Source organism: Odontesthes bonariensis, chromosome 19 (genome assembly GCF_027942865.1).
Source record: "Odontesthes bonariensis isolate fOdoBon6 chromosome 19, fOdoBon6.hap1, whole genome shotgun sequence".
Taxonomy (NCBI): Eukaryota; Metazoa; Chordata; class Actinopteri; order Atheriniformes; family Atherinopsidae; genus Odontesthes; species Odontesthes bonariensis.
This window is the reverse complement of record NC_134524.1, coordinates 20443934-20470205: the sequence shown is the minus strand read 5'-3', so window position 1 is coordinate 20470205 and position 26272 is coordinate 20443934. Positions and strand designations below refer to the sequence as shown.

Below are 26272 nucleotides of genomic sequence, written 5' to 3'. Positions count from 1 at the left end.
ACAGCATTTATTGTTATGTTGTAAACTTTTCTCTTTTAACATTCAGCTTTTGTAGGATTAATCACACTTAACATCAACATGCAAATATGATATCAGACAAGCAGAAATTCACTTTTTTTTTTTAAAATCCTTTGATGTCATGCACGTATATGAATCTTATACAACTTAGTTGATCAACACTGCTCTTACGTCTGGGCAGTAAATACGAATTGATCTCCATCAGCCTGTTAGCTTTGCATAAGGCGTGGAAGCATTGCTCATAAAACAACATCCTGTTTGTTTTGGAGGCAGAGAAATAAAAGAGAGACAAAATGTTGAGCGAACCGTTTTTAACATGCTGCTTTTTTTCGGGTTCGGGTTTCTCTTTTTTTTGTTTTTGTCTTTAAGTTTACACCTCATTTTTAAATGGGTCCTTCTTTTTTTCCCATCAGTTTACTCACAATTCTCCACGACGGCAAAGCAAAACCAGTTCTTTAGTTGTTTCAGTTCTTAGTCCTGAAACAGATGTGTCACACGGTGTTTGGTTAAAGCACCACTGGGTGGTGATGTCAGCTTCAAATCTCCCTGGGAATGACAGTCAGCGACAGCTCTGCACATTTACCTTTAGACTTTTTGGGCAGATCATCTTGGAAAAAACATTTAATTTTAACCATAGAAAGTCATCCCCGCAGAATGATGCTGTCTTTACCGTGTTTGACTGTAGCAAAGGGTGTAAAAAAAAAAGTAAATCCTTCCCCTTCACCATTTGGCCTTCACCTCCAAATGCTCATTTTGGCTGGACAACCATATAGTTGTTATATATTTGGGGGGGTCTTAACATTTTCCATTTGAGAATGATGGAAGCTGCTGTGCTTATGGGCAATTTGAATGAAAAAATTTACTGCACTTATATAGGGCTTTTTTTTCCGTCTCGTTAACCCCCAATTCACATTCACCCATTCGCTCATGCACACTCATACATCACGTCTTAGTCTATACAGTCTTTCGTGCTTTTTCCTCAGTCATACACACCAGCAAACGCACCAGAGGCAAAGTGGAGTTCAGTGTTCAGTCCAAAGACACTTTGACATGAAGCAGGGGATCAAACCGCCAACCCTCAAATTGGCATAAAACCCCTACAGCCAACTGTTAAGGCTGCAGACATTTTCTCGTCCTTTGACACAATCCTGATTTGCAGGTCTACCGACAACTGTCTTACCCACAAAGCTTGGTTTTCCCTCTGACATTCACCATCGCCTGGAAGACCTTACATAGACCGGTGCGTGCCTTCTTAAAAACACCAAGTGAAGTCACTTAGTTACGAATGGACTCAAGTTTCTGAAGCATGTCCAGGACCAGACAGAAGTAGGATGCACCTGAGCTCAAATCAAATCGCATACTTCACACCTATGAAAAATATAAATTCACAAAACAAAAAAAAAAAAAATCATTGTGGAGAATTGTCAGCAGACTGGAAAAAAAAACAAGTCTAAGACGAGTCTAACTTTAAAAGGTCCTTATCAGACTTCATCAGTAAATAAATCTCAAATGTTTACCTTTACCTTTGGAGGTGCTGGTATGACTTAGTCATGTTTGGATGGAATCAGGCAAGCTGATTCTCCTTCATGCTCAGCTCGTTGCCCGAAAAATGCAAACGTCTCATTTTCCTAAAATGCCAAATAGTTTTTAGTTTTCATGCTTTGTAATAATTAAACAAGGTGTACAATTAATGTATTGATACAGCTACACTATACATTGGTGTGCCAATATTGGGCACACCCCGGTCAAAAGTTCTATGACTGAGTAGCATCGAGATTCCCCAAAATAGGGAAAGGTTCTACAGCAAATTCTGTAGCAACTTAGAATGTTTCAATTTTTGAAACCCCAGTTTTTTTTCTGCAACAGACTGTTTTGGGCATGCACCGGAAGTCTGTCCACTTTTATATTGTGAGCGACATGGCAAAAACCTCAATTTGTCACTCATGAAGCAGTTCATTGTGAATTTTTGCTTAGGATGATAATCCTTTTACACAAACCCTCGTCTTCTTTGACTCTACAACTGTTTCACTTCAGAATTTGCTGGTGTTTGATTGAATCAAATTTTCCTACCGGCTGCATCACTAACCCAAAGCACAACAAATCTTACACCGTGCTTGTCAATTGGAGAAGGGGGACTAATCGAATTATGTGTCGTATGTTGACGATACAAGGGAGGTTTTCTTATTCAGGTCATCTAACTATGCACTTTGATAGAAATTTCGACCGTGAATGGCCAAATGTTTGCACGTCACTGAACGTAAATACGTCAAACCACAGTTTCATGAACAAGTACAAGAAATAAGGTCTCCCTCAGGGCATTTCAGAGTCATTTTATGGTCAAATGTGTCCTTAGCTTTGCTTGATCAGGCTTTTCTCATTCACCGGGCAGATCACCATGGTATCAGAGGCTTTGTCGCAGCAGTACAGATAGAAAAAGGGCAGAATCTTCTCCATGAAGTCCGCTTCAAACGTATAAATATGGGTCCAAGCTCTCACGTCATAAAACGACACTTGACCCTCCTCATAGTCCACGTACACACCCACTCGCTTGGGTTTGGGGTCAAGGGAGAGCAGTAATTGTGGGGATGTTGACACCCGGTACCCCTGGCCTTTCTTCATGGCCAGAGCCCAATACCCTTGGGTTGTGCTTACGGAAATCCTGCCCTTCCTGTTGACGGAGGACCTGGCCACGCCTAGGTACCAGTCATCTTTGTCTCCTACCTGGACCTCCCAGTAGTGTCTGCCTGAAGTAAAGCCATCACGCCCCAGTACTATGACCACAGTGTCGAAGCGATCGGGAGTGTCCGGGAGATCCTGCCAGGCCCCCAGATGTCGCACCTGATGCCTGTCCTGGGAGAGCTGGAGCCAAGGGTTGGCTGAGTCGGGGTCCAGAATGACATCCACTGCGGAAAACATAACAGAGGATTTATTTATTTTTTCTTCTGTTGGACAGTTTTAAGGTGGAAAACTAAACAAAATGTAAAAGAAAGACAACAATTACCTGAATATTTCAGAACTTTTCTGATCTCTGTAAACATCAAAAGACAAATTATTTAAGATTCATATCTTCTTGACATGCCGTAATGTTTCTGAAACAACATGAACGGTAAAATATCAAAATCCCTACCGCTTTCAGACAGTTTGACGATCATTTCTCTTAATGTTGCCTCCAGTTTGGACACGGACCTCCTGGTCATTCCCACACACGTGTCAGTGGGAACACTGGTCTGAGACCAGTCTTTGACAGAAGGAGTAATGCTGAGGGAAGGGAAGCTCTGCAAAGAGATGCGGTACACGAGATCAGATTGAACCAAATGAATAAGTATGAGTCTCAAGAGTTATTTTTACATTATGGACTCTGTTCTCCTCAGACGAGCTAAACCATCTCAAAGACTTTAAGGAATATATCTACAGCAGCCTCAAATCTCCAGTATATTTCAGGTTATGTAGATTTGGATTGCATGACAGTGTAGAAAAGAATATGAGCTTTGTTCAGGTGATTCTGACAGTTAATGTTTCAAACCCTAATGTTCAGCCAGATTTCAGGCCAGCAAGTCACACAACCATTTGTTTAATAAGGCAGGTTTGTTATACGACTGTGGAGAGGAGCTCCACTGAGGCACATACTTCCACGGTCCTTCATTACTTTGATTTGTTGAAGATCTATCGAGTTACATTCATGGGCATTTTGGTCTGAGTGGCCGAGTTCATTAAAAATAAAGTTTTCTGAGCCGGTTTTTATCAGGCCAGTCAGCACAAGAGCATCTGGAAACCCTGCCGTTCTTCTCAGAGAAGATTGTGTCCTCCGCCCAAAAACAACATAATCATTTGTTCATGGAGGCAATAAAGACCTACAGCTCCAGCATGCTCAAAGAATATGCAAGTGAGTGTAACAGCGTGTGAAATGTCAAAATGGCGTCCATTAAAGTGATGCGGCATGGTGAAAAAGGATGCTGCTTAGTCCAAACTATTTCCCAAACCCAACCAGGAAGTGAGAACTGTGTTTTAGTGACAAGTTGTCATGTTTTTGACTGAACGTGACCCAGGAGTGAACAGTCGTCGTATCTAGATGCTGAACTTGCATCCCGTGTTTGAAACTGCTGCTCATAATAATGCCATCCAGCCCACTCCTTTTTCTATGAGAAAGCTTTGTGTTCTATGTGGACACATATAAATCGTATACATCTCCTGCTGTCTGTAGGGGCAATGATTAAACCCTATGGGTCACATGAAAGGCTGCGAGCAACAACAACCTATTTGGTCATTTTGACTGGAGAAATAGTTTTATAAACGTCACTCATTACTATCATGGATACATTCAGAACCTAAATCCCCCCCGTGGAACCCTGACGAGGTAAAAAAAAACAACTTTGAATTTGACCCGTCTCAATCGCTGACTTTATTCTCAAAGTCTCTAACCTTTAAGAAGTGAATGTGGTCAGTTCGCGCCACATTTTCCAGGTCTGTATTCCTCCTCTTCAGCTCAGCGATTTCCTGTTCCAGATCAGCGACGAGGCCTTCGGCCCGCCTCTCCGTCTGCCTCTGCTTCTCCTCGAAGACCAAGACCAGCTCAGCCTGAGCCTTCTGGATGGAGCGCACCAGCTCAGAGAAGACCTGCATGCTCTCCTCGATCTCTTTTTTAGCGCTGGCCTGAAAACACGAAACAGTCACACAGCTACGCTGGTGTTCATCTGCGCACAGTTGTTGTGAAATATCTTTATGGGAGACGGCATGTGGACTAACTTTGTTGAGCTCCACAGAGTGTTTGATCTCCTCCACCTTTTTCACTCTGTCTTGGATCATCTGCTGGACATCTATTTCTGTCCTTTTCAGCTGTGCCTGAACAAGAAAAGTTCACATGAACATGGCTGATGACATTGTAAAAGATACCGGTCTTGGATTAAAACAGCCGTTTGCATATAGGCAAACTATATCTCGCTTCCCATATCTAAACTTCTTCAAGTTCCTGATGGTCTAGTTTTGGATTTGGTGTTTAAATTTGAGTCTATATGTTCATACTAATTAAAGAATTATGATTTGACGCCTCCTAAAACTTGCTTCTCTGGATGAAGCTGTTAGCCGAGTTCCAGCCGAGTTTTGGTGTTGACGAAGCTAGTCCGGCTAGTTGGCTGGGGCCACAAAAATAAAGCGTTTTGCTTCTCAAAATAATATGCGTTCAAAAGAGTAATACATTTGCATTACAAAATCGTTGTGCAGTAAAAAGTCACACCTCACAATCACTTGGCGCTATTTTCTCTCCCTTCGTATCACTGCCTGCAGCCACTTGCCGATAGCCGCGCCTGTTAAGGTGTTTGCTGCTCGGAAGCAGGGGACTGCTCGGTCTGCACACGAGAAGCAAAAAGGTTTATTTTTTAAACCCCAGCCAACTACTTTCGTCAACGCAAAAAAGAGGCCGGAACTCGGCTCACAGTACGCAGTAGGGGGTAAGTCAATGTTCATAAACGATATTGCTAATAATGGATGCCATACAACTTCATGTCAAAAGAGGCGAACTATCCCTTTAAGCTGTGTAAAATGGACACAAAATCAGAACGCAGTTATGTACAAAACTCCTAAATTGATCATTTGGCAACAGATTTACCACTATGTGGCATTACCTCTTCTTCTGACAAGAGACAGTGAACATCTGGGAACCGTGGAGAGCAGCTGCTGGACTTATGGAGGAGAAATGTCTGACGTGGGATTCTCGCTGCTCAACAGTCCTAGATCTTTGTTGTATTTTGTGTTCAATGTTTTTTACCTGGTGAAAGGTCTGGAATGTGGGGAGGACAGTTCAGCTCCGGGACTCCTCTATTATGACGTCATGTCATTGAAATAGATGCAGTATGTGTCATTTATATAGTTATATCATTTCCCTTTGGGACAAATAAAGTATTTTTCATTTAACTTTGATTCATTTTCATGTGGGTTTAACGCTGTCTTGCTGAAATATGCAAGGCCTTCCCCGAAACAGACATTATCTGGATGGGATCTGGGAGCATTTTGATTTAAAACCTGCATACCTTTAAGCACACCTATTTTCAGCTGCATTTGAATAAAGCTCCAAATCTGAAGCTTGAGTTTCAAAACTTAATCATATTTTAACTACTGATTTTATCTGATTTTATCTATTGTTCTTATTTCTTTCTTTTTGTTTAAAATTTAAATCATGCTTTTTATTTCTACTGTTTTAATGTATCTGTAAAGCACTTTGAATCGCCTTGTTGTTGAATTGTGCTATACAAATAAACTTGCCTTGCCTAAGCATCGATGAAGCCTTTTTAGATGTGAAACTCACCAGTTCTACAGATACTAATGCAACGCCACACCGTTAGGGATGTAAGGCTTTTGAACCGAGCGTTGAAAACAAGTCAGACTGTTTCTTACGACCCTGCATCTATCTTCTTCTTTCGGCCTCTCCCTGTATCAGGGGTCGCCGCAGCGAGTCGATCTCGCATCATCAATTTGACTCATGTTTTATGCCGGATGCCCTTCCTGACGCAACCCCTCACCATTTATCCGGGCTTTGGACCGACACTAGAAATACACTGGCTCGTGCTCCCCAGCACCTAGGGACACCTAGGGACCCAACTGACCAGAAGCTAACTAAACGGTAAATACAAGCAAAAGTAAAGTTCCCAGTGAAGTCTTTAACTTGGGTCACATGTTTCAAAGTCTTGTGTCATTCTCCCACAACATCCTGAGGGACCCTTTTGCTTGTCAAGTAAACCCTGCAGAGTGAGGACATCTTGTGGACCTCCCTGTTCATATCTCAGACGCCATGGGCCCTTACATAAAAAGGATTACGATGTCATGGGAACGAGAGCAAGTTTGGGCATCAAAATTATTATCATGGGTTTAGTTGTTAAGTCAAATATTGTACCACCGATGTGGACACATTTTTCAGTTTAAAGCAAAATTGAAAAAAGTAACTCAGGGTAGTTTGTAAACATTAAAACAAACCAAAAAAGATACTGAGGATATTTTGTGTTAATCCAGAATCAGAAACTTCTGCAGCTGTCACTGGATGGCACAACAGACTGAAATAATTCATCTGGGAATTTTCCTTTCACTGTCTTCTCAGTTTTGTTTGACACAAAAAAAATGTGCTCAAATGTCTCTTCATGATATTAGTACCAGGGATTTGCAGATATATTGACCTAGCTACATCATCAGCCAATATCCAGCTTGTTGACTGCAATTGGCATCTGGACTGTTCGGTTGTGCTGCATTAGAATAGCCCTGAAAACTAGAATTTATAAAAAAAATAAAAACTTAAAGCTACCTAACATCTGACACGTAAAAAAAAAAATGCTGATCTCTCATTCAATTAAAAACAGCAGTGCTCGGTGACCATCCATTCAAGGAACATGCTGCTACAGCTTTCTTTAGCCTGGTATGGCAAACACATGGTGTGTAATCTTAGCAAAGGTTGACCACTTTGGAACAGACATTGCTGCGTAATGAAATTTGCTGAGCAAGTTTGCTGACGCTGTTATTTGTGCCAGGGTTAACATCAAAGTTAGAAGCTCATTTCAAGCTTTAAAACCAAACCGAAGGCAACAGTTGGTGCTTTTTCACCCCTGATCGCTTTGACGTATTTATGGATTGTGGAGAATCTGTCTCACCTTTTTCTCCGTCCATTCTCTCTCCACGGGGACTGTGTAGTGTGCCCTGTGGTCGGTCTCAGTGCAGAGGACGCACACACAAGTCTGATCTTTCTTGCAGAACAGCTCCAGGAGCCTTTCGTGCTTTGGACACATCCTGTCCTCCATGTTGGCGACGGGCTCCATCAGCTTGTGCTTGGTGAACCTGGCGGTGTGAGATTTGAGGTGCTCCTCGCAGTAGGAAGTCAGACACACGAGGCAGGATTTGACCGCCTTCGGACGGCCTTCCCCCAGGCAAACGTCACAAAGGACCTCCTCCCAGGATGGAGATGGGAATAAAGGGGTAGAGGGAGAAGGTGAGGTGTGAGGTGAGGGTGGGGGTGATGTCTGAGGCAGCGGTGGTGGGGCCTCGGCTGCAGCTAGGGGGGATGGCGGAGGAGAGGTTTTCTGCGCCAACACTGGAGGGATTAATGGTGGCAGCTCCTCTCCTAGTTTCTCCCTCAAGCCCCCTTTCTTCTTCCTCTCCTCTTCTTGCTTCTGCTTCAACTCCCCCAGAAGCTGCTGCTTCTGATCTTTCTCCAAAAGCCTCTCCTCATCCTCCTTTTTCCTCCTCTCCATCGTCCACTTCTTTGCCTTCACCTCTTCGTCCTCCCCGCTTCCCTTCCCGTCCGCGCTCTTCACCCTGATCTCCTTGAACTGCTCGGCGATTTCCCTCAAGACGGTGTTTACGCTGATGTCGGGCCTTTTGTAGAAGGACTTCTTGCACATGGGACACTGATACAAAGGGCTGGTTTTCCAGTATCCCAGGATGCAGCCCTGGCAGAAGTTGTGTCCGCAGGGGATGGACACGGGGTTGGTGAAAACGTCCAGACAGATGGAGCAGTGCACCTGTTCCTCGGAAAGGTTGCCAGTGGTGGCCATTCCTGCACGGCGGAGAGGCAGGGTCATTTTCAGCGCAAGCAACCCGGCCTTTGAACGGGGCATCAAACCTGCTGTGATATCGAGGTCGCTACGGTTAGATGGCATGACTGAACATGCATACATACCATGCAAAGACAAGATCAAGGGGCTCGTTTATTCTAACAGACTTTGGACTTTAAATTCAGTCAAATCAAGAATCTTTGAAAACATGTATCAACATTATTATCAACATACAATAAAAGAGTCCCTGTGAGCCTTGGGGGAGTGTTTTTGGACAGTATGCGTATTTATTCTTCATCTTATTTGGTTTGACTGTTTTCTTCAGCTCGACTTAAAACCCCTCATCAGGACTGATACATTTGTGCTGTCACGTTCAAAAGTAAGGACATCCTCTTTCAGTTCTAAGGTTCCTTGCTCTATTAAAGAAATAAATAATAAATAAATCTCCTGTTCTGTGCCAGGCTTAGGAATTAGAAAATAAAACCCCCAGATGAACAACTTGACACGGCATATTACAACGTGTGCGTTTCTAAGCCAAAATAGAAAAGTGGTGTGGGAAAAACAGAAAAAGTGCACTCCTCGATTCGACAGCCATTAGAACCATCTTTAGACGTTTAAAAAATATTTCCTGTGTGGTGTGTTCAGTCTCCCACATCGCTGTGGAGCTCTCTCGAGGTCCAATAAAAGCATTTCAGTCGGGTTGACATCTGAAACACCTTGATTTGACAAGACAAATCATCAACCCTCGACCACCGTGCTTAACAATCAGTATTAGATATTAGCGCTGATACTCCGTGTTTAGTTTTCACCGTGTTCATGTGTTGCTGTGCCTTATGACCAAACATCTCCGCTTTGGTCTGGTCTGTCCAAAAGACGCCCAACTCCTGGGAAAACTGACAACTATCTTGAATGTTTTCCACTTGTGAATAATCTTTCTTACTGTTGAATGCTGGACTCCAAGCTCAAAAAAATGGCATCATAACCCTTCCCAGATGTATGGGCTGCGACAACTGCTTCTCTGAGATCATTACAGAGGTGCTGTGTGTGTTTGATTAGCGGCACCTGGCTGCTACCTACCCTCTTAATTCATATGGAAGCAGTCGGTTTGCACACACTTCTTCATTTTGGCTTAGCTTGTGTTAAATGATCAAAGAACACATTCGATGTGTTGCTGTTCATTTAAGGCTGTATCCATCTAATTCTAAGAACTGGTAAGGACCAGATCCTTTCTTGCTTTGTCCCGACGAGTAAAACCATAGAACTGAAATAGAGTGCACCCTCTTTCCCACGTGACTGTATTCTGTCTGTGGAGCTTGAAGTTAGTGCGTTTGATTTCATACACAAGCAGCTCCGAGCTTAAGGCCTAGGTATTCATGACAGGCAGATTAACATCTTTCCAAAAATATTGGTCCAGTCTGTGACCTGACTTGCAGTGCTTACATACTTGACCCATCTTAAATTGACGCTTTAACATCTGGAAATTTTCAAACATGCTGACACGATTGAAGCACTTTGCTGAAATTTGTCCTGAAACGGCAGTAAACTGACTACACGACAACGGCAAAAAAAAAAAAAAAAAAAGAAGTCCTCTGCACAGGTCACAGCTCTTCTGGAGCCAAAGATTGGCTTACTTGAATCAAACGGCATTTCTCCTAAAAGAGATATGCTTGGGGCACAGAGATGCAGGTGTGACACGACATTGACTAAAACACAGCAGAGATAGAAGAGAAACACAAAAAGCGGAGATATGTTGACACTCACCAGAGAGCAGCTGCCTGGAGACTCCACTGTACACTGACATATGAGACAGGCTTTGACCACTGCCCCCTCCAGCTCCCCCAACACCAACACACAGACCCGAAATATACCCCCCTCCCATGCTCTCCTTTTACCCCAGTTGCATATTTATACTTGCTGTCCGAGGCCCTGTGTGCCTCAGGAGGAACGGGTTTGGCCTTTGAGCACATAGGCTACTGCAGTCTTCCAGCTTGAGTCGAACTGTGCTCAACAATGAAACATGCAGCATTCTTGCAACAGAGCAAAGGGAACTTGTTGTTTTTCTTTTTTAAAATCACTTTTTACAGTTGTTGAGATATTTCGGTGATCAACTCAAAAACTCAGGAAAGACCCAAACGTGTTACTTTTGAAAATCTGACCTTTAATAAGCCGTTCAGCATTGACATTCTTGTCATTGGCAGTTTTATAAAGGCTGTGGCCCGTCTTACTGTGTTTTTAGCAGACAACTAGCTTAGCATACTTTAGCATAAAAAGAAGGTGAAGTAAACTTTTCAATGTTGCAACAGAAAAACAACAAGATAACAGTCTTCCGCCGTTGCCTCAGACATTTGAAGCAGCTGTCAGTGGACTGTATTACTCAGTAATATACTCAGTAACTCCATGGCATCCTGCAGTGTTGTGATGAACAGCATTGTTGCCTCACAGTGATAAACTTCCCTATTTAAATTTAGCCGAGACTTGCCGGAGTGGAATTTGCATGTTCTCTCTGTGCCAGTATGAGTTTTCTCCTTGTGTTCCAGATTCCAAAATGCCCATCGCAGGTTAATTGGTGATTCTAAATTTACTGCAGGTGTAAGTTGGCATGGTTGTTTGTCTCTGTGATGGGCTTGTGTTGTATCGTGCTCCTCGCCTGATCGTAGCTGGGAACGGCTTCCCCCTGTGACCCTGAGTAGGATTAAACGATCAATGAAACATCTCTGAAAAGCCTTCAGTTGATCCAAAATGCTGCAGCCAGAGTTCTGATGAGAACTAACAGCAGAGATCATATTTCTCCAGTTTTAGCTTCTCTTCATTGGCTCCCTGTTAAATTCAGAATAGAATCTCCTCACATAGCTATAAAGCTCTTAATGACCGCGCTCCATCATATCTTAAAGGTGACATATTCTAAATAAGTTAGAATAGGTCTATGGGCTATACAACACAAGATCACTCTCACATAAAGAGATTTCACCAGCTCTATTCTTGCCAGTTTCAGTCTCTCCCAAATTGAGCCGTTTAAACGGCTCTGTCACTTTTATGCAAATAAGCTGTTTTTGGCCACGCCCCGCCCCGCTCATGAGAAGCCTCCGGCTGCGTGTACTGTTCACCCTTTTGTTTTGAGGGTCCAAAAGGTACATATATGTACTCAAGTGGTAAAAGGTACATATATGTACCTTTTTTTCTACATGCTATTCCCTATGAATTAAGGGTTCATTTGTTTTCGTGATACCTCCCAGTGGTTTTCACAGCCACGAACAGGTCAGCCTGTGTGAGCTGCTCCACCGGCCGAGGGGGAGTGCTCCTCCGCGCCGGCACGCTCACCGCTCTCCTCTCCTGGGCCAGCCGCCTGAAATAAGTTGAGAAAACATCCGCGCCCCCTGCAGCCGGCAGCTCCTTCTGGTGTCCGCCAGTGAGCACGAGCATTATTGTGACGTCACAATAAGGGAGCCATCCAAATGGCTCACTGCAGCATTTTTTTTCTTGACACCAAAGTCTTTCTACTGACCTACAGAAAATGGATGGATGGGTTTTTTTCTAGCTTGGAGTGTTTTTAGGAACATTCGAGGCCCAAATATGAACACAAAGACCCGCAAAAGTGAGTTTTGCATAATATGTCCCCTTTAAAGATCTCATTATAAGATATTTTCCTAACGGAGCACTTTGTTCCCAAACTGCAGGTTTACTTGAGGTTCCCAGAGTTTCTAAAAGTAGAATGGGAGGCAGAGCCTTCAGTTATCAGGCCCGTCTATTGTGGAATAAGCTGCCAGTAAATGTCCGGGAAGCAGACACCCTTTCCACTTTTAAGACCAGGCTTAAAACTTTCCTTTTTGATAAAGCTTATAGTTAGGGATGGCTCAGGTGATCCTGAAACATCCCATAGTTAAGCTGCTATAGGTCTAGACTGCTGGGGGGCCTCATCTGACACACCTTTCCTCACTTTACTCTCTTTTTCCCCCCGTTTAATTTCTCAAATGATATTATGTACATGTGACATTATTGTGGTCATTAACTGGTGTTTCCCTGTTCCAACAGATATCCTTTGAATGGTGTTACAGTGGTTTTTTCCCCTCTTTTCTGTCCTCTCAAACCCCAGCTGGTCGAGGCGGATGGCCACCCTTCCTGAGTCTGGTTCTGCCAGAGGTTTCTTCCTGTTAAAATGGAGTCGTTTCTCTCCACAGTCACCTCAGGCACGCTCAGGACGGAAGATTGGACCGAAAACAAAGTTTCATTGCAATCTGTTGGTTTCCTTAGCTAGGAAATTGTTTTTGAATTGGCTCTATTTCAATGAATTGGACTATTTTATAACTAATTATGATTACCATGAATTGAATTCCAATTGGCTTGAATTGGACTTTATTATTTAAGTGCCTTGAGATGGCATTTGTTGTATTTGGCGCTATATAAATAAAAATGAATTGAATTGAATTGAAACACCCCTCCATCGTCCTCAACTGGACTCTGCTCAACATCGCCCTGAGTTTTACATTTGTTGTTTGTTGTAGGGGCTGCACGGTGGTGTGGTGGTTGGCAATGTCACCTCACAGTGAGAGGCTTCCTGGACCAAATTTTAGGTTTCGTTCTGTGGGGAGTTTGCTTCAGCCAGCACAGGTTAGGCTCCTCGCCACCAGCTGCACAGGCTATGACGGCATAACTCTGCCTGGATTGGCAGTAGGCTTCACATGACACGCACAACACAACTTAACTCTCTCTGTGATTACCTTTACTTTTAAGCAAGGAATGAAAATGTAAGAATAAAGTTATGAAATCATGACTGCTCCTGGTTTAATGTTCCTTCTAAAGTTTCTATGAAATGTTGTGGAATAGGTTTTAGGCCTGTGGAAATAGGGCCTCTTCAGAGCCTGTGTAAGAAGAGAACTCAATAAATGGGAACAAAGTAAAAGACAAATGACCTTCGATGACACATCTTATCAGAGTTGATCTTTATTTAACAATTTCAGAAATAGGGTACAAAAGCAATTCGCTTGATACGAAAATACAGGACATCCATACCCTTTTAAACAATCATAGAAAAAAAAAAACACCCTCTACAAATATGTGCAGCAACATCTCATTTGGTTCCCTCTGCAAACTCCAGACATGACAATTTACATCAATTAAGTTTCGCTTTAATATATAAACTCTCCAAAGCATTAGGATTGAAGTTGTATAAAGACTTACACAGTAAGGAAAGTGCTAGAAGTAAAGCTCTACTCAAATTTAGTGAAATTATATGTCCGATAGCATTGGGAGGGGGGTTTAGTTGGTGTTAGGGTTAGTGTTAGGGTTAGGGTTAGTAACACTTTGGAAGTTAGCGTCTTCTTCTTCACACATTTTCACAATTTAATCTTTTTAATGTCCATGTAGTAAAAGATAGGAGGTGATGGGCAACATCAGAGTAATTGCATGTAGTCGGTCAAAGTCTTTAGTTGCAATATGACGAAAACGAGTCATGGCGGGTGTAAAAGCAGTTTCCTTATATTTCATTAGACTGGAAGTTGTCTGAGGTGAAGTTCTTTGCAAACGCATTACATTGTCCTGTAAGTGACTCACAGAGATGAAAAGTGTCACATTTTAAAGACGCAAAAACACCAAATCCTTCGTCTAGGACTTATTTTATCTTTTTAAATGAGAACGCTCTAAATGTTTAACTCGAAGCTCGCTTAGCTGTGTTTAACGTGGGTCACAATGAGAGGAGAGACATTTTTCCCATCCTGAGTGAGACACGGGCTGAAGATTGGATAAACGCTCTCGCTAAAGTTATCGTTAAAAGTGTAGAGATGAGAGCGCGCCTTCACGTCATAGAAGGAGAGTTGGCCTGCTTCGTAATCCAGGAAGATTCCCACTTTGCTGGGATGGGTCTGCAGCATCAGAGGCAGGCGGCTCGCTGCCAGAGCTTTCACCTCCCCGGTCTTCAGCCAAAGGCACCAGTATCCCCCCTCGGGACTCAGCTTGATCTCGCCCTTGCGGCGGGCCGAGGCACGAGCCAAGCCAAGCGTCCAGGCAGTCTTGCGCCCCACATCCACCTCCCAGTAGTGTCGGCCCGAGCTGAGGGCCTCCCGAGCCAGGACGAAGAGGGCCGGGCTGAAGCGCTTCGGGCCCTCCGAGTGGGAAGGCTTACGCTCCTCGTATTTCACCTGCTGACCATCGTCGGACACAACCAGGTTCCTCTGAGCTGTGGATGGGTCCAAAATCACCTCACCTGGAAAGGATGAAGCATAATAAGAGACTGATGGAGGATCCTGTCACAATAAGGAATTTATCTGGACACGTCTGCACAAATATGGTTAATACAGGTGTCTGCCAAGCTGAGTTTCTGTAGATCCTTCGTCACCCAGATCATGGTAATCCTAAGAACTTGAAAAGAAAGCAACCAGACTCTTTTTTTTTTTGGTTTCTTTTAAAGATGTTGTACCTCTCATTTGACAAGCGAAATGCGTTGAAGAGACCAAGAAAAGAAGGCCAGTTGCCTACCATTGGAGCACTTATGGATTAAGCCCTCGTGTACTGTAAAGAAATGGCTCCATCTTGTGGACATTTAGGAGAATTAAACATCCTGTTCAACTTTCCGACAGAATGATTAGAAACTCCTGGTCGAATCATTTAAAAAAAGATCAAATAAAGTGGGGTGGGGGTGTAGAACAATTATTTCCCTTCTTTCATAAAGGATGGACCAGTGTTTCCTCTGCAAAAGAAGACAATAAAGGAGGTTACTCACTTGCGTAGTTCTGCACCTTCCGGAGTTCTGAGGGCGGAGAAGGCAGACGTAGAACAAAAGAGAAGAAGAGAAAGTCAACAAGTCGCTCAGCAAATAAGTCAAAGTCAAAGCAGACGGTTCATGGGAGTGTTAAACATGCAGCTGTAATCCAGAGCTATAGAGTCTCAAGACACGTGCTGCTGTCACCCAGCTGCCGAGTGGCTTTGCTGTGGCACCAAAACTATCTCCATCTGTCCAGCCGCCTTGTAGGTGTGAATGTGTGCGAGTGTGTTGCAACACTGAGTCACTTTTCTATTTCAGAAAGGGAGTTATGCCCGGTTGGGATTTTGCATCAAAGCAGTTTAAGCAGTTTTATTCACAGGAGATTAGAAACGCGGGCTACCCGCCCTCACCTTTCCCGTAAAGCCGCTTAAGCTCCTCTTGGAACTTATCGATGAGGCTGCTGACGGAGGAGCGGATGGTTCCCAGATAGAGATCAGTGTTGATGCTGACCATTGACCAATCGGTGGGCTCGGGTGGGGGCGACAGCGTTGCCAGGTTCTGTGGGAAACGGAACAGACGGGTTACGTAAAGGTGGGGTGAAATGAAAATTTAATGAGCACCTCGGGGGGGAAATGAAGTCTGTGCGGTGAGAAGAAAACACCCCAGTAAATGTGATGCAGATGACCACTTTTGGCACTGCTTTCCTAATTCATGCAGATTTATCGACCGCGAAGTCACTCAGTGTATTTCATGCTTTGTGCCTTTGCTTTCCTTCATCCTTTTTAGAAAAATCCTAGCTCAATCATTTCAAAGATGTCCTTCTGGTAAGAAAGAAGGAGCGCTTTATTCACATAAACAGTCTGGGATAAAGGCACAATGAGGGCAGGCAGTTACAGGACACCTCTGTTCATGGAGGCCTTTGATGTTGTGTCTCAGATCTCATAAAAACGAAGGTCCCGTTTGTAAACTGGGTCTAGAATTTTGATTTAATGCTCTATGATTTCAACTAAATATTAGATATTATCCAACCTGCTAGCAGGTGTTTTTTTTTTTTTTACAATTGAAGAAAACCTGGAACCTTTGATATGATTCCTTTAAAACTGAAATCTCCTTGTTGATAAATGATAAGGTATTTTGTGAGTCACTTGAGAGTTTCCACTACCTGAAGGAAGAGCACTTTGTCCTTGGTCTGTGCGTAGGCTTCCATCTCGTTGCTCCTCCTCCTCAGCTGGCTCAGTTCGTTCTCCAGACCTCTGGCCAGTTCCTGAGCGTGACGCTCCGCCTCGCGCTGCCTGGTGGCGATCAGCTCCACCAGCTCGGCCTGACTCTGCTCCACCAGCCGCTGCAGCTCGGCGTACACCTGCCAGCTCTCCTCCAACTCTTTCTGAGAGCTGGCCTGCAGAAAAAAAAAAAAAAGACAGATGGTGACTTCTTCGGGCTCGAAAGCAGCTTTCGAAAATGCATAAACCAGGAAGGGTTTTTGGAGGTATCATCAGACATAGACTGCTGGATGAAACATGCCAAATCAGTGGAGGAAATGTCTAATTTCTTTGTTTTGTTTTATGGAAAATGCATGATATGGGGCTTCCTAAGCTGAGCCCATCATCAAACTAGAGCCGTCACTGTTTCTTTGAAGTTCAAACATCTGTTTGAACATCCGTTTGAAGCGTTTGAACGTGGGGACACTTCAAAAGTCAGTCGCCCCTTCAAACTTGAAAATTGTGGTCTGTTAGTGTTTCAGAACGTAGAGAAGACAAATCCAACATACATTTACTGATGTTTTGCCTTGAGATCTAGCTGATGTCGCTCAAGTAACAGCTTTAAGTATCGGGTATATCACTCAGTGGGGTTACATGGCACTGAAAGGATCGAATTATTGGCTAAATTACAATAAGAATGAGTTGAGAAAGGGTAATTATCCTTGGATATATGGCGGTGAATGAATCGGATCAGAGGCACAAAGCATGTCATACTCCGATACGATAGGTGGCGCTGTACCCATTTCAACTATTGCTAATAGAGCCACTTCCTGTTGACCCCTTCAACAACCAATAACAAACTCAGGTATTCGACAAAATGGCGAATGAAGATCAAGATGAAGCTGTGTCCCTCTACATTTCGTTTGTGGTGAGCTGCTTATTGCACAAACACGATGCACATACAACGTTTCTTTTTTTCTGACGGCGACAACAGTAAAATCGTCTCTTCCGACTTCCGGTTCCCGACCCCGGGAAAAAATCTTGAGCATGCGCAGAACGCAAAGTCTAATTCACCACGTGCTACACCGTCTACAAGCACGTTTAATTTGACTTTCAACTGAGTTATCTGGGGTTCTTAATCCGATAAACGCGAGTAACTCGATCCGATCCAATTTCTTGTCAGATTAAGGTGTCTACATGCACTTAATAACTCAGTCTTATTGTAATTTATTGTAATTGTAGGAAAATTGAGCAAACTAGCATCAATGCCATCCAGAGTGGACAACTATGTCATCAAATCATCTCAGAAGTGGTGCGTGGAAGTATTTTGGATTTTAAACCAGCTGTCTCACTTCATAACAACAAAAGAAAGCAGCGTGGTCATTTCAAATTGGTTCAAACGGGATTTATGAAAAAGGGACAGCTTATTTGTTCTCTTAGAAACTGAGCCAAAACTGAGAAAACTTGAGCCCAGAGAGCCAAAAAACTGTTTAGACCACTGGGCTGTTTTTAAGTTCTGATTCTGGAAAAATGAAGAAAACTTTCAAACAACTTCTTTTCATCTCTCTCATTAACTGAACAAAAAAACATCAATGCCTGTCCTGTATGACATCCTCTCAGTAACTGATGCAGTAGAGCCCCCCCCCCCCCGAAACCGACAGCCATCCCACACCTTTAATCTGTGTCCTATTGGAATCCAATTATAGATCAATCACATCTTTTAAATGATGTTCTATCCCGGTGTGTTTGCTCGCGGTGCTAAACAGAATTTAGAGGATTCTAACGCCGAATATCCCAAAGCAGATTGGAAGCACTCGTATAAATGTTCAGGTTGACAAATCTCAGTTTTACCAATTTCTGGCCGTGTCAAAGAAAAATATGTTAACATTCAGCTTTGTAGTCTGCAGAGCATGCAAGAAATTGGAAGTCACGTATGATAGTCAACTTGTTACATGCGTCTTTTTTCAGTTATATTAAATGCAGCATGAAAGAAATGCACAACCAGTTTCATGACTGACAGATCAGAGAGCAGTGGGAGAGAAACGCCACGCCAGCATCCGTTTGTCACATATTCTGCTGCAGATCTGCTTCAAGGTTGAATTCAAATTCAACTTTTTTTGCTCAACTTTTTTTTGTTTAGATTTATTCCCCAAAATTCCTCCTGATCGAGGTGGCTAAGTCTCAAATAAAAGTACTTAAAACCGCTCAGATTCTTCATGATCAACCTGTGAAATGCTTCTGCTTCAGAGATCAGAGCCGTTGGGAATTAACCGTCTTCCTGTGCGGTTCCCTAAGAGTCTGTCTGCCACTTACACAACTGGACTAACAGGTTGTGTCTTCCAGGTGCACCCCCCCCCCAAAAAAAACAAGCTTTTAATCTCAAAGCTTATCTCTGCATAAGATTCAATTTTACCCTCCAGTTTCCAGCAAGGGCTTCTCATTCACAACTAGATTTTACATATATATCTTTATTAGGTTGTCAATATACAATCCAAGATCAATCTGAAAGGATACATTTCACCTATTTTTCCCCTTTTAGAACTCCCACAACCACCTCCCCCAACGTAGTCACATTTACTTGACTTAGTCACATAACAATGGGTAATAATGCTAATAAGCAAACACAACTCTATCCCCACCCCAAAGAAAAAAAAAGAAAAAAAAGAGGGGGGGAGGTAGGGGTGAACAGGAAAAAAAAAATAATAAGAAGAAGAAGAATAAAAGGGAACATTCAGAGGAGTACAAACAGCACAAATGTGCTATGACCATTCCCAACTAGATTTTATACACCAACTCCAGGATTCACTGTATTTACTCAATAACACTGTTTATACGCAGCAAAACCAAAAGGGATTCCTTCTTTTTAACTCCGTGTATATAGGTAGCATGCAGTGGTGGCCACACACAGCGGTGTGTGCACATGCAGTCGTGTGTTTACGGTACACACACTGATGTGGCTTTTTCTGGCGTTCAGGCCCGCGGTAACCGAACCCTCACTGTATTCGATGAGGAAGATAAAAAAAAAGTCAAAGTGAACAAGGAGTTACGCTGAACCTGTTAAATGTTACTCATCTGGAAAAATATGTAGCTAAAATAGAGATTTAAAAAAAAAAAAAAAAAAAAAAAGCTCCGTCAAGAGCTTCCCAACATTCCCCTTTGAAACTGAAATATATAGGCCACCTAATGCATTTTAATGTTTGCCCTATTAGATTGCATTTGGCACGGAAAACCCTTCAGGCATGTTCTCCTTTCCTATTCCAGAGGTGTGTTTCAGTGCAATGTAGTTGTGGGCAAAGGCAGGGTGTGAGAAAACAAAGGTAAGAGTTTGCACCGGTCTCACCGGTTGGACGGCCTCAGGCGTGGATCTGTCTGTGTGCCAAAGGCAAACAAACTGCATTAGCTCACCGCCTTCTTTACCTCCACAGAGCATGAGAGGTATGAGACTGATGAGGGTGACGTCCCGCCCAAATGTGTTTCCTAATCTCTGGCAAAAAAAATGTGTGTCGCATCCCGTTCAAAGAGCCCTTGCACAACAAGCAGTCCCTGTTTTCTGAGCCGTCCCGGGATCAGAGCGTGTTAATAATAAAACCTTCCAGCTTCAGAGGGTGATAAGCACTTCATTCCAGGAGGTGTAAATGTTTAACAGGCGGCAGAAAAGTATTTACGACAGCAGCGCTTTGCGTAGGTTGTGAAACATGAACGCAGGTTTCAAATCGGTTTTAAAACAAACTAAATGGGAATTGGGAACCCTGCCTGCTTTACTCCAAGCTTGAAAATTGTCAATTTGGTCCATCGGCACAATCCTCGGCCAAGCCAAAAAAAAATGTCTCCAATCACGGTTTATCAAATTCAAACCTTGGATTTTAGAGTACTGAATTTGAGCTTTCAGGGATCGTCCCACAACAACAACAACAACAACAACAAAAAAGAAAGAAAGAAAGAAAGAATAAAACTACAGCCAAACAGGAATGTGCTGCCAAGGTTTCCACATTATAGATGTTAAATGTGGGGTAGGGGATCTTTTTCTGGAACATTTTTTTACATATTGCTTGAAATACTCTTCACACCCCCATTGCAACCAATTAATTAAAAGTTTTGACACAAATATGAAAAGTTTTAGTGGCCTCTAGAACGTACAATCTAGGAAAAACAGTATCCAATCATACTGAACGGACCGTTAACGATGATTGGATTCTGATGCGTCTATCAAACTGCAATCTGCTCCTCCCTCCCCCTCCTTCCCCCTGTGCGCGTACCCTGCTCCGTGAACGAATTACGCGTCCAGAAGCTTGGCAGGAAGCTAAACTAGAGCCAGCTTGGCTAGCACCTAGCATTATTAAACGTATAGTTAGCATATACTAAATACTAAATACGGCAACGATCGATGCTTCCTGTCAGAACAGCGCTCGTGCACCTTCGTGCGCGTTCATGTACTCTAGAGGTGTGGCTTCGGGGGGAAAGTGAAGAAAAGGGTTAGGACTTTTTACCTGTGTATTTTCAAAATGCAGCTTCCCTGGACTCAAAATCCAGGATCTCCTACCCTACCTTTAAGAAAAGGTTGGTCGAGCCAAACGTACAACAATAAACTAATTCCATAGTGACAGTAGGGCTGAGCAATTTTATCGATACTGCGATATATATCGATATTTTGTTTCCCGATAAAGTATCGATTTTTTTGGCCACGAATATCAATTTTTTTTTTTTTTATTTATTTATTTTTTTTAAATTTATTTATTTTAAAGCAAACTTTATTGAAAAGTCAGACATTCCAATTAGTGAAAACACAGAACATTAATATAATACAATACAAAGCCAGGGGGTCCCATTCTACAAAACAGTGATAGATTAGTTCATAAAAACGTTATATAAAGTGCATAGCTCTCACGTTTGTTTCTGTTTGTCTGGCGGTTTTGTCCTTCCGCTTCAAAGGACGGACCACAAGTCCAATCAGCGACGATTCATGTCAAATCACACTGTCCCTTTTTTTCAGAAAATTATGTAAGTGTATCGAATCGTATCGAATCTTTGGCTGAATATCGTATCGTAAGATTCGTGTATCGCTACAGCCCTAAGTGACAGCAGAAAAACTTTCTCTGTGAACCAAAACCGGGATCATCCCTGCGACCAAAGTTTGCCAGCTTGGTTGGTTCTTACCCGTTATTAACCGACATGGAGTCTACAGTGGACTCACCTTGATAACCTTGATGGATTGCTTGATCTCCTCCAGCTTCTTCGCCCTCTCTTTGATCAGATGTTTCAGCTCCGACCTCTTCTTTCCCAGACTATTCTGGAGGAGGAAACCAGAATTGCGGTTGGTGATTTCGGCACACACAGTTTTACGTCACAGCAAAGTTAACACCGCGTCCTCAGAAACTGCATGCGCCACGATTCAAATGAGTCTGAATCCTTAAATTTTTTTTTTCTGCTTCTCTCAGACAAATCCGAATGACTTCAGCTCACCGACTTCTTCTTAAACTCGTGGTCGATGGAGACGATGTCGTGGGATTTGTGCGTGGCCTCGGCGCAGGCGCTGCAGATGCAGGTGTGGTCCGAGCGGCAGTAGGCGTCCAAAAGACGCTCGTGCTTCTTGCAGATCTTGTCCTCCAGGTTGAAGGTGGGTTCAATCAGACGATGCGACGTCAGAGTCTTGACCTGGAGGACAGTTTCGGGGAGTGGTCTTTTGAGTTTGAGTAAACAACAATATATATTGATTGAGCATTAGAAAACAAAGACAGAGGGAGGGGTGAAAAAAAAGAGGCAGAAAGGACCTTCTTGTGATGCCTGAGGTGGGTCTCGCAGAAAGATCCCGGGCAGTTCACGCAAGACTTATGCGCCTTTAACTTCCTTCCAATACAAGCATCACAGGGAACCTCCCCAGGCCGCGCAAACTCCCCCGTATCCTGCCCCGAAGGAGCAATATGGCCTTTGTCTAAGGTCACACTGCCCCCCCGCGGGGGGGTCACCCCAGCACCTCCAGCCACCGTCAGCCCCTGGAACTGGGAGCATATTTCAGCCAGGACCCGGTTGACACTCATCTCGGGCCTTCTGGAGTAGCTCTTCTTGCACATCGGACAGACGAACTTCTTGCTGTGGTTCCAGTAGCCCTGGAGGCAGGCCTTGCAGAAGCTGTGACCGCATGGTGTCGAGACAGGCTCCACAAACACCTCCAGGCAAATGGAGCAGGTGAATTGGTCTTCAGAGAGGACTCGGCCTCCTCCTGGAGAGCCGGCGCCTGGGAGACAAAAGTCAGAAAGGGAGTCGTTGAAAGTCTTTTTATTATGTTTGCGGGTTGAGAAAATACACCATGTCTACAAAGGTAAAGCCACAGACCGTTCCAGTGGTCTTGCCAAAAACATTTTATTTTTTCCTAATCTGTTTCAGCCATAAATTCAGACAAGAAGAAGAATTTTCTTTTTAGAAAAAATATTCAGTGGACAAATTCCGCTGTTGCTGCATAAAGTTGGAAGACACCTTACTATGATACATAGCTGTTGGTAAAAGTGTAACACACACACACACACACAAAAAAAATGTCCCACACATTGCGGTCTTGGAGGATGAGTTGAATGGATGAGGGGATTGCCAGAAAACTCACAAGGAAGAGATTTGAAAACAGCAGTTTAAGCTCTGAAAAGTGGCAGTTTTACATCTCACGTCATTTGAAAGCCTGAAAATAATCTGCAGAAATATACTGTTTGTTGTTTTGTTTTTTTTTGTTGTGCACAAAACTGACTACACATGCCGCTGCATGTGTGCCGTTTTAGGTGTTTGGATTAAGCCAGACAAAAGGATCTCTGTAATGGGATCCACTTGTACCAAACCTGAATAATGGTGTCGGACTGCTTGCAGATTTGTTCCATATGTGTGTTTGTGGGCTTATATGCAGATAGGTTTTTTTTTTTATCTGAGCTGCTGTAATTGATAAATATATACAGTAAAGTTGTTCCTCTTTTGTTTTTTTCATAAAATGACAGCAATGACTGCAGTGCTCCAAGGAGTGAACAACAATCATTCTTTGGTGCTGGATTCTATCAAGGAAAGTATAAAATGATGTTAAAGGGATAGTTCGCCTCTTTTGACATGAAGCTGTATGACATCCCATATTAGCAATATCATTTATGAACATTTTCTTACCCCCTGCTGAGTCCTGTGAGCCGAGTCATACATTTGCATCACAAAATCGTTCTCCAGGGAAAAGTCAGACCTCACAATCGCTTGGCACTATTTTCTCTCTACCTTCGTATCACTACGGGCTGTGTAAACTGTGTAGACCGAAGTGCAGACTGAGCAGTCCCCTGCTTCCGAGCAGTAAACACTGTAACAGGTGCGGCTATCGCTAGGTGGCTGTACGCATTGATATGAAGGGAAAGAAAATAGTGCCAAGCGATTGTGAGGTCTGACTTTTTCTGTTTAACGATTTTGTGATGCAAATGTATTACTCTTTTGGACGTATATTGTTTTGAGAAGCAAAACGCTTTATTTTTGTGGCCCCAGCCAACGAGCCGGACTACCTTCCTCAACGCCAAAACTAGGCTGGAACTCGGCTCACAGGACGCAGCGGGGGGTAAGTCAATGTTCATAAATAATATTGCTAATATGGGATGTCATACAGCTTCATGTCAAAAGAGGCAAACTATCCCTTTAAGGAAGGGTTGGTAGAGAAAAGAGATGCCGGCTCCCGGTGATAGCTTTAAGTACACATAGAGGCATGATGAGTAAGTGGCAGAGCATGGACAAAAAAACAACAAAAAAAAAACAAAGACGCTGGAAGCTGGAGTCGACCCGCATTCCACACAGGAATCACTCAGTACGACAAAGATACGTCCAGAAAACCACTTTTGTCACCCAAATTGCACAACTATTTACGTGACATTAGGTAACATACATAATAAAGCATTTTAGCAAAGTCAGGGGGTGTGGAAGCGTCATTCTGTCAGGTGGTGGGCTGAGAGACTATTCATGGAATGTAGAAAATCAGGAACATTTGCGTCAGCGAACCTGCTCAAGATTTAACTGGAAGACGCACATTTACAGTGAACCGATAACAACACAACACTGTTGCTGCTGGGTTTTTTCCCCCATATCTCTTAACCCAAATCTAAATAACTGTCATTTAGACTAGACTTAAACATATCGGTCCCTCTCCTATGATTTCAGGACGACTGAACAACAAAAAATAAGCTTCAAGTGTTTTTATTTTATCCGAGACATAGAAATAAACTCTCTTATCTGTTGAATCGTATCAGTGTGTGATACTCAAAGAGCTTTTCTACCGTGTCCAATAGCAAAGTCCAACTTCGTTTCACACAGCCTGTTCGCACCTCATCTACTGCAAATGGGAAAAGCTCAACTGAAAACCAAAAATAAATAAATAAATAAAAAAGAGACAAAAGCGATGCCATGTCCGACACTGAAAAGATCCAATGAGCACATGAGCGTAAGGAAAAAGTAGAACTTACTCTGCATGTTTTCCCTTTTTTGGCGTAAAGCACTGCAGTCCTTCACTTGGGGAACCTTGGAGCTCGGACGTGAATCTCCCAGCAACAGGTGCCGAGCTCTTCCTGAAACTTGAAGTGGCCCTCCCACTTTCAGTGCGACACACCCAGACTTCCCCACCTTTAGTTATCACACGGATTTCTTTGGCTGTGCAGTATGGAAGTTTTTCTGTGCCATCAAGAGTTTGAACAAAATTAGACTTTGAATTTGAAAAACCAACAGTGTAAAAAACAAAAATCAGTGTAAAAAAATTCAACATCTAAAAAAAATTCAGTGGAAACAAATTCAACATCTAAAAAAAATTCAGTGGAAACAAATTCAACATCTAAAAAAAATTCAGTGGAAAAAAAATTCAACTTCATAAAAATTCAGTGGAATAAGAACCAGACTCAACATCCGGGTAAACAGGGAGAAGCAATCGATCCCTGTCTCAATTCATCCAACGGCAGCCAATTAAGTTACGCTCCATTGGACAGATCAGCCATGTCCACCAACATGATGGTGATGGTGCTTCGGTGAGTGAGTTTACTTTATTTGCCATTTGTGTTAGTAAAATTGAGTAATAGATATTACTAATATCTATTGAGCTGATATTAGCTTGATTGGCTGCCTTGGGTGAATTGAGACAGGGATCGATTGCTTCTCCCTGTTTACCCAGCTGTTGAGTCTGGTTCTTTTTTTTTTTCTTTTTTTTTTATACAACTTTATTTTGAGTCTGGTTCTTTTTCCACTGAATTTTTTTAAGTTGAATTTTTAGATGTTGAATTTTTTTCCACAGAATTTTTTTTTAGATGTTGATTTTTTTTACACTGATTTTTGTTTTTAGAAATTGATTTTTTTTACACTGTTGGTTTTTCAAATTCAAAGTCTGACTTTGATGCTGTGAAAATTCAATATTATAATAATATTCGTATTCAAGCTCTGATGGCACAGAAAAACTTCCATAGTGCAGAGTCAATATTCAAAGCCCCAAAGCCACAGAGCATGTTGTGTTTTCATTGTCTGAACAGTCCTTTCCCTTTGCACACTCACTGCAGCAGTGTTAGCTGGTTTCTGCTCTTGTTTTCAGCAGCTGATTGAAACTACAGTTTCTTAAAAAAAAGGGATTTGCAGCATTATCAATGGTGGTATCGGTGCCTACATGATTGAAGAGTGTGAATATTCATAGAGTCTAATGTTTCATTCAGAATGATGGAAGAACCAACAAATCAACCATTTGTAAAATGACAATTTTGACATTATTATCCCCCCCGCCCACCCACCATCTATCCTGAAAATAGCCCAAACACATTATGTTAGAGGTTGAAACTTTACAATGTACTAAATGGTTTCAAGGA

General features: G+C 42.8%; 2 protein-coding genes across 3 annotated transcripts; both read right to left on the bottom strand.

Moving 5' to 3' along the window:
- Nucleotides 1–8: 8 nt before the first annotated feature.
- On the bottom strand, nt 9–10379 carry LOC142369376 (E3 ubiquitin-protein ligase TRIM39). 2 transcript variants are annotated; one of them, XM_075451736.1, is made up of 7 exons: nt 10308–10379; nt 7647–8617; nt 4762–4857; nt 4438–4668; nt 3146–3293; nt 3020–3046; nt 9–2921 (listed from the first exon to the last, which is right to left on the bottom strand). In XM_075451736.1, exons 1-7 carry the CDS (start codon nt 10345–10347, stop codon nt 2368–2370), a joined length of 2067 nt encoding a protein of 688 aa, XP_075307851.1. In that variant the 5' UTR covers nt 10348–10379; the 3' UTR covers nt 9–2367. The 2 variants fall into 2 exon arrangements, with proteins under 2 accessions (XP_075307851.1, XP_075307852.1); XM_075451737.1 differs by having other exon boundaries at nt 7647–8548; nt 10308–10365.
- A 3089-nt stretch (nt 10380–13468) lies between these two features.
- Nucleotides 13469–24996, bottom strand: btr12 (bloodthirsty-related gene family, member 12). The gene is made up of 8 exons (XM_075451205.1): nt 24899–24996; nt 22208–22671; nt 21900–22091; nt 21631–21726; nt 16403–16636; nt 15651–15798; nt 15259–15285; nt 13469–14742 (listed from the first exon to the last, which is right to left on the bottom strand). Exons 1-8 carry the CDS (start codon nt 24903–24905, stop codon nt 14204–14206), a joined length of 1707 nt encoding a protein of 568 aa, XP_075307320.1. The 5' UTR covers nt 24906–24996; the 3' UTR covers nt 13469–14203.
- Between the last annotated feature and the right edge of the window lie 1276 nt (nt 24997–26272).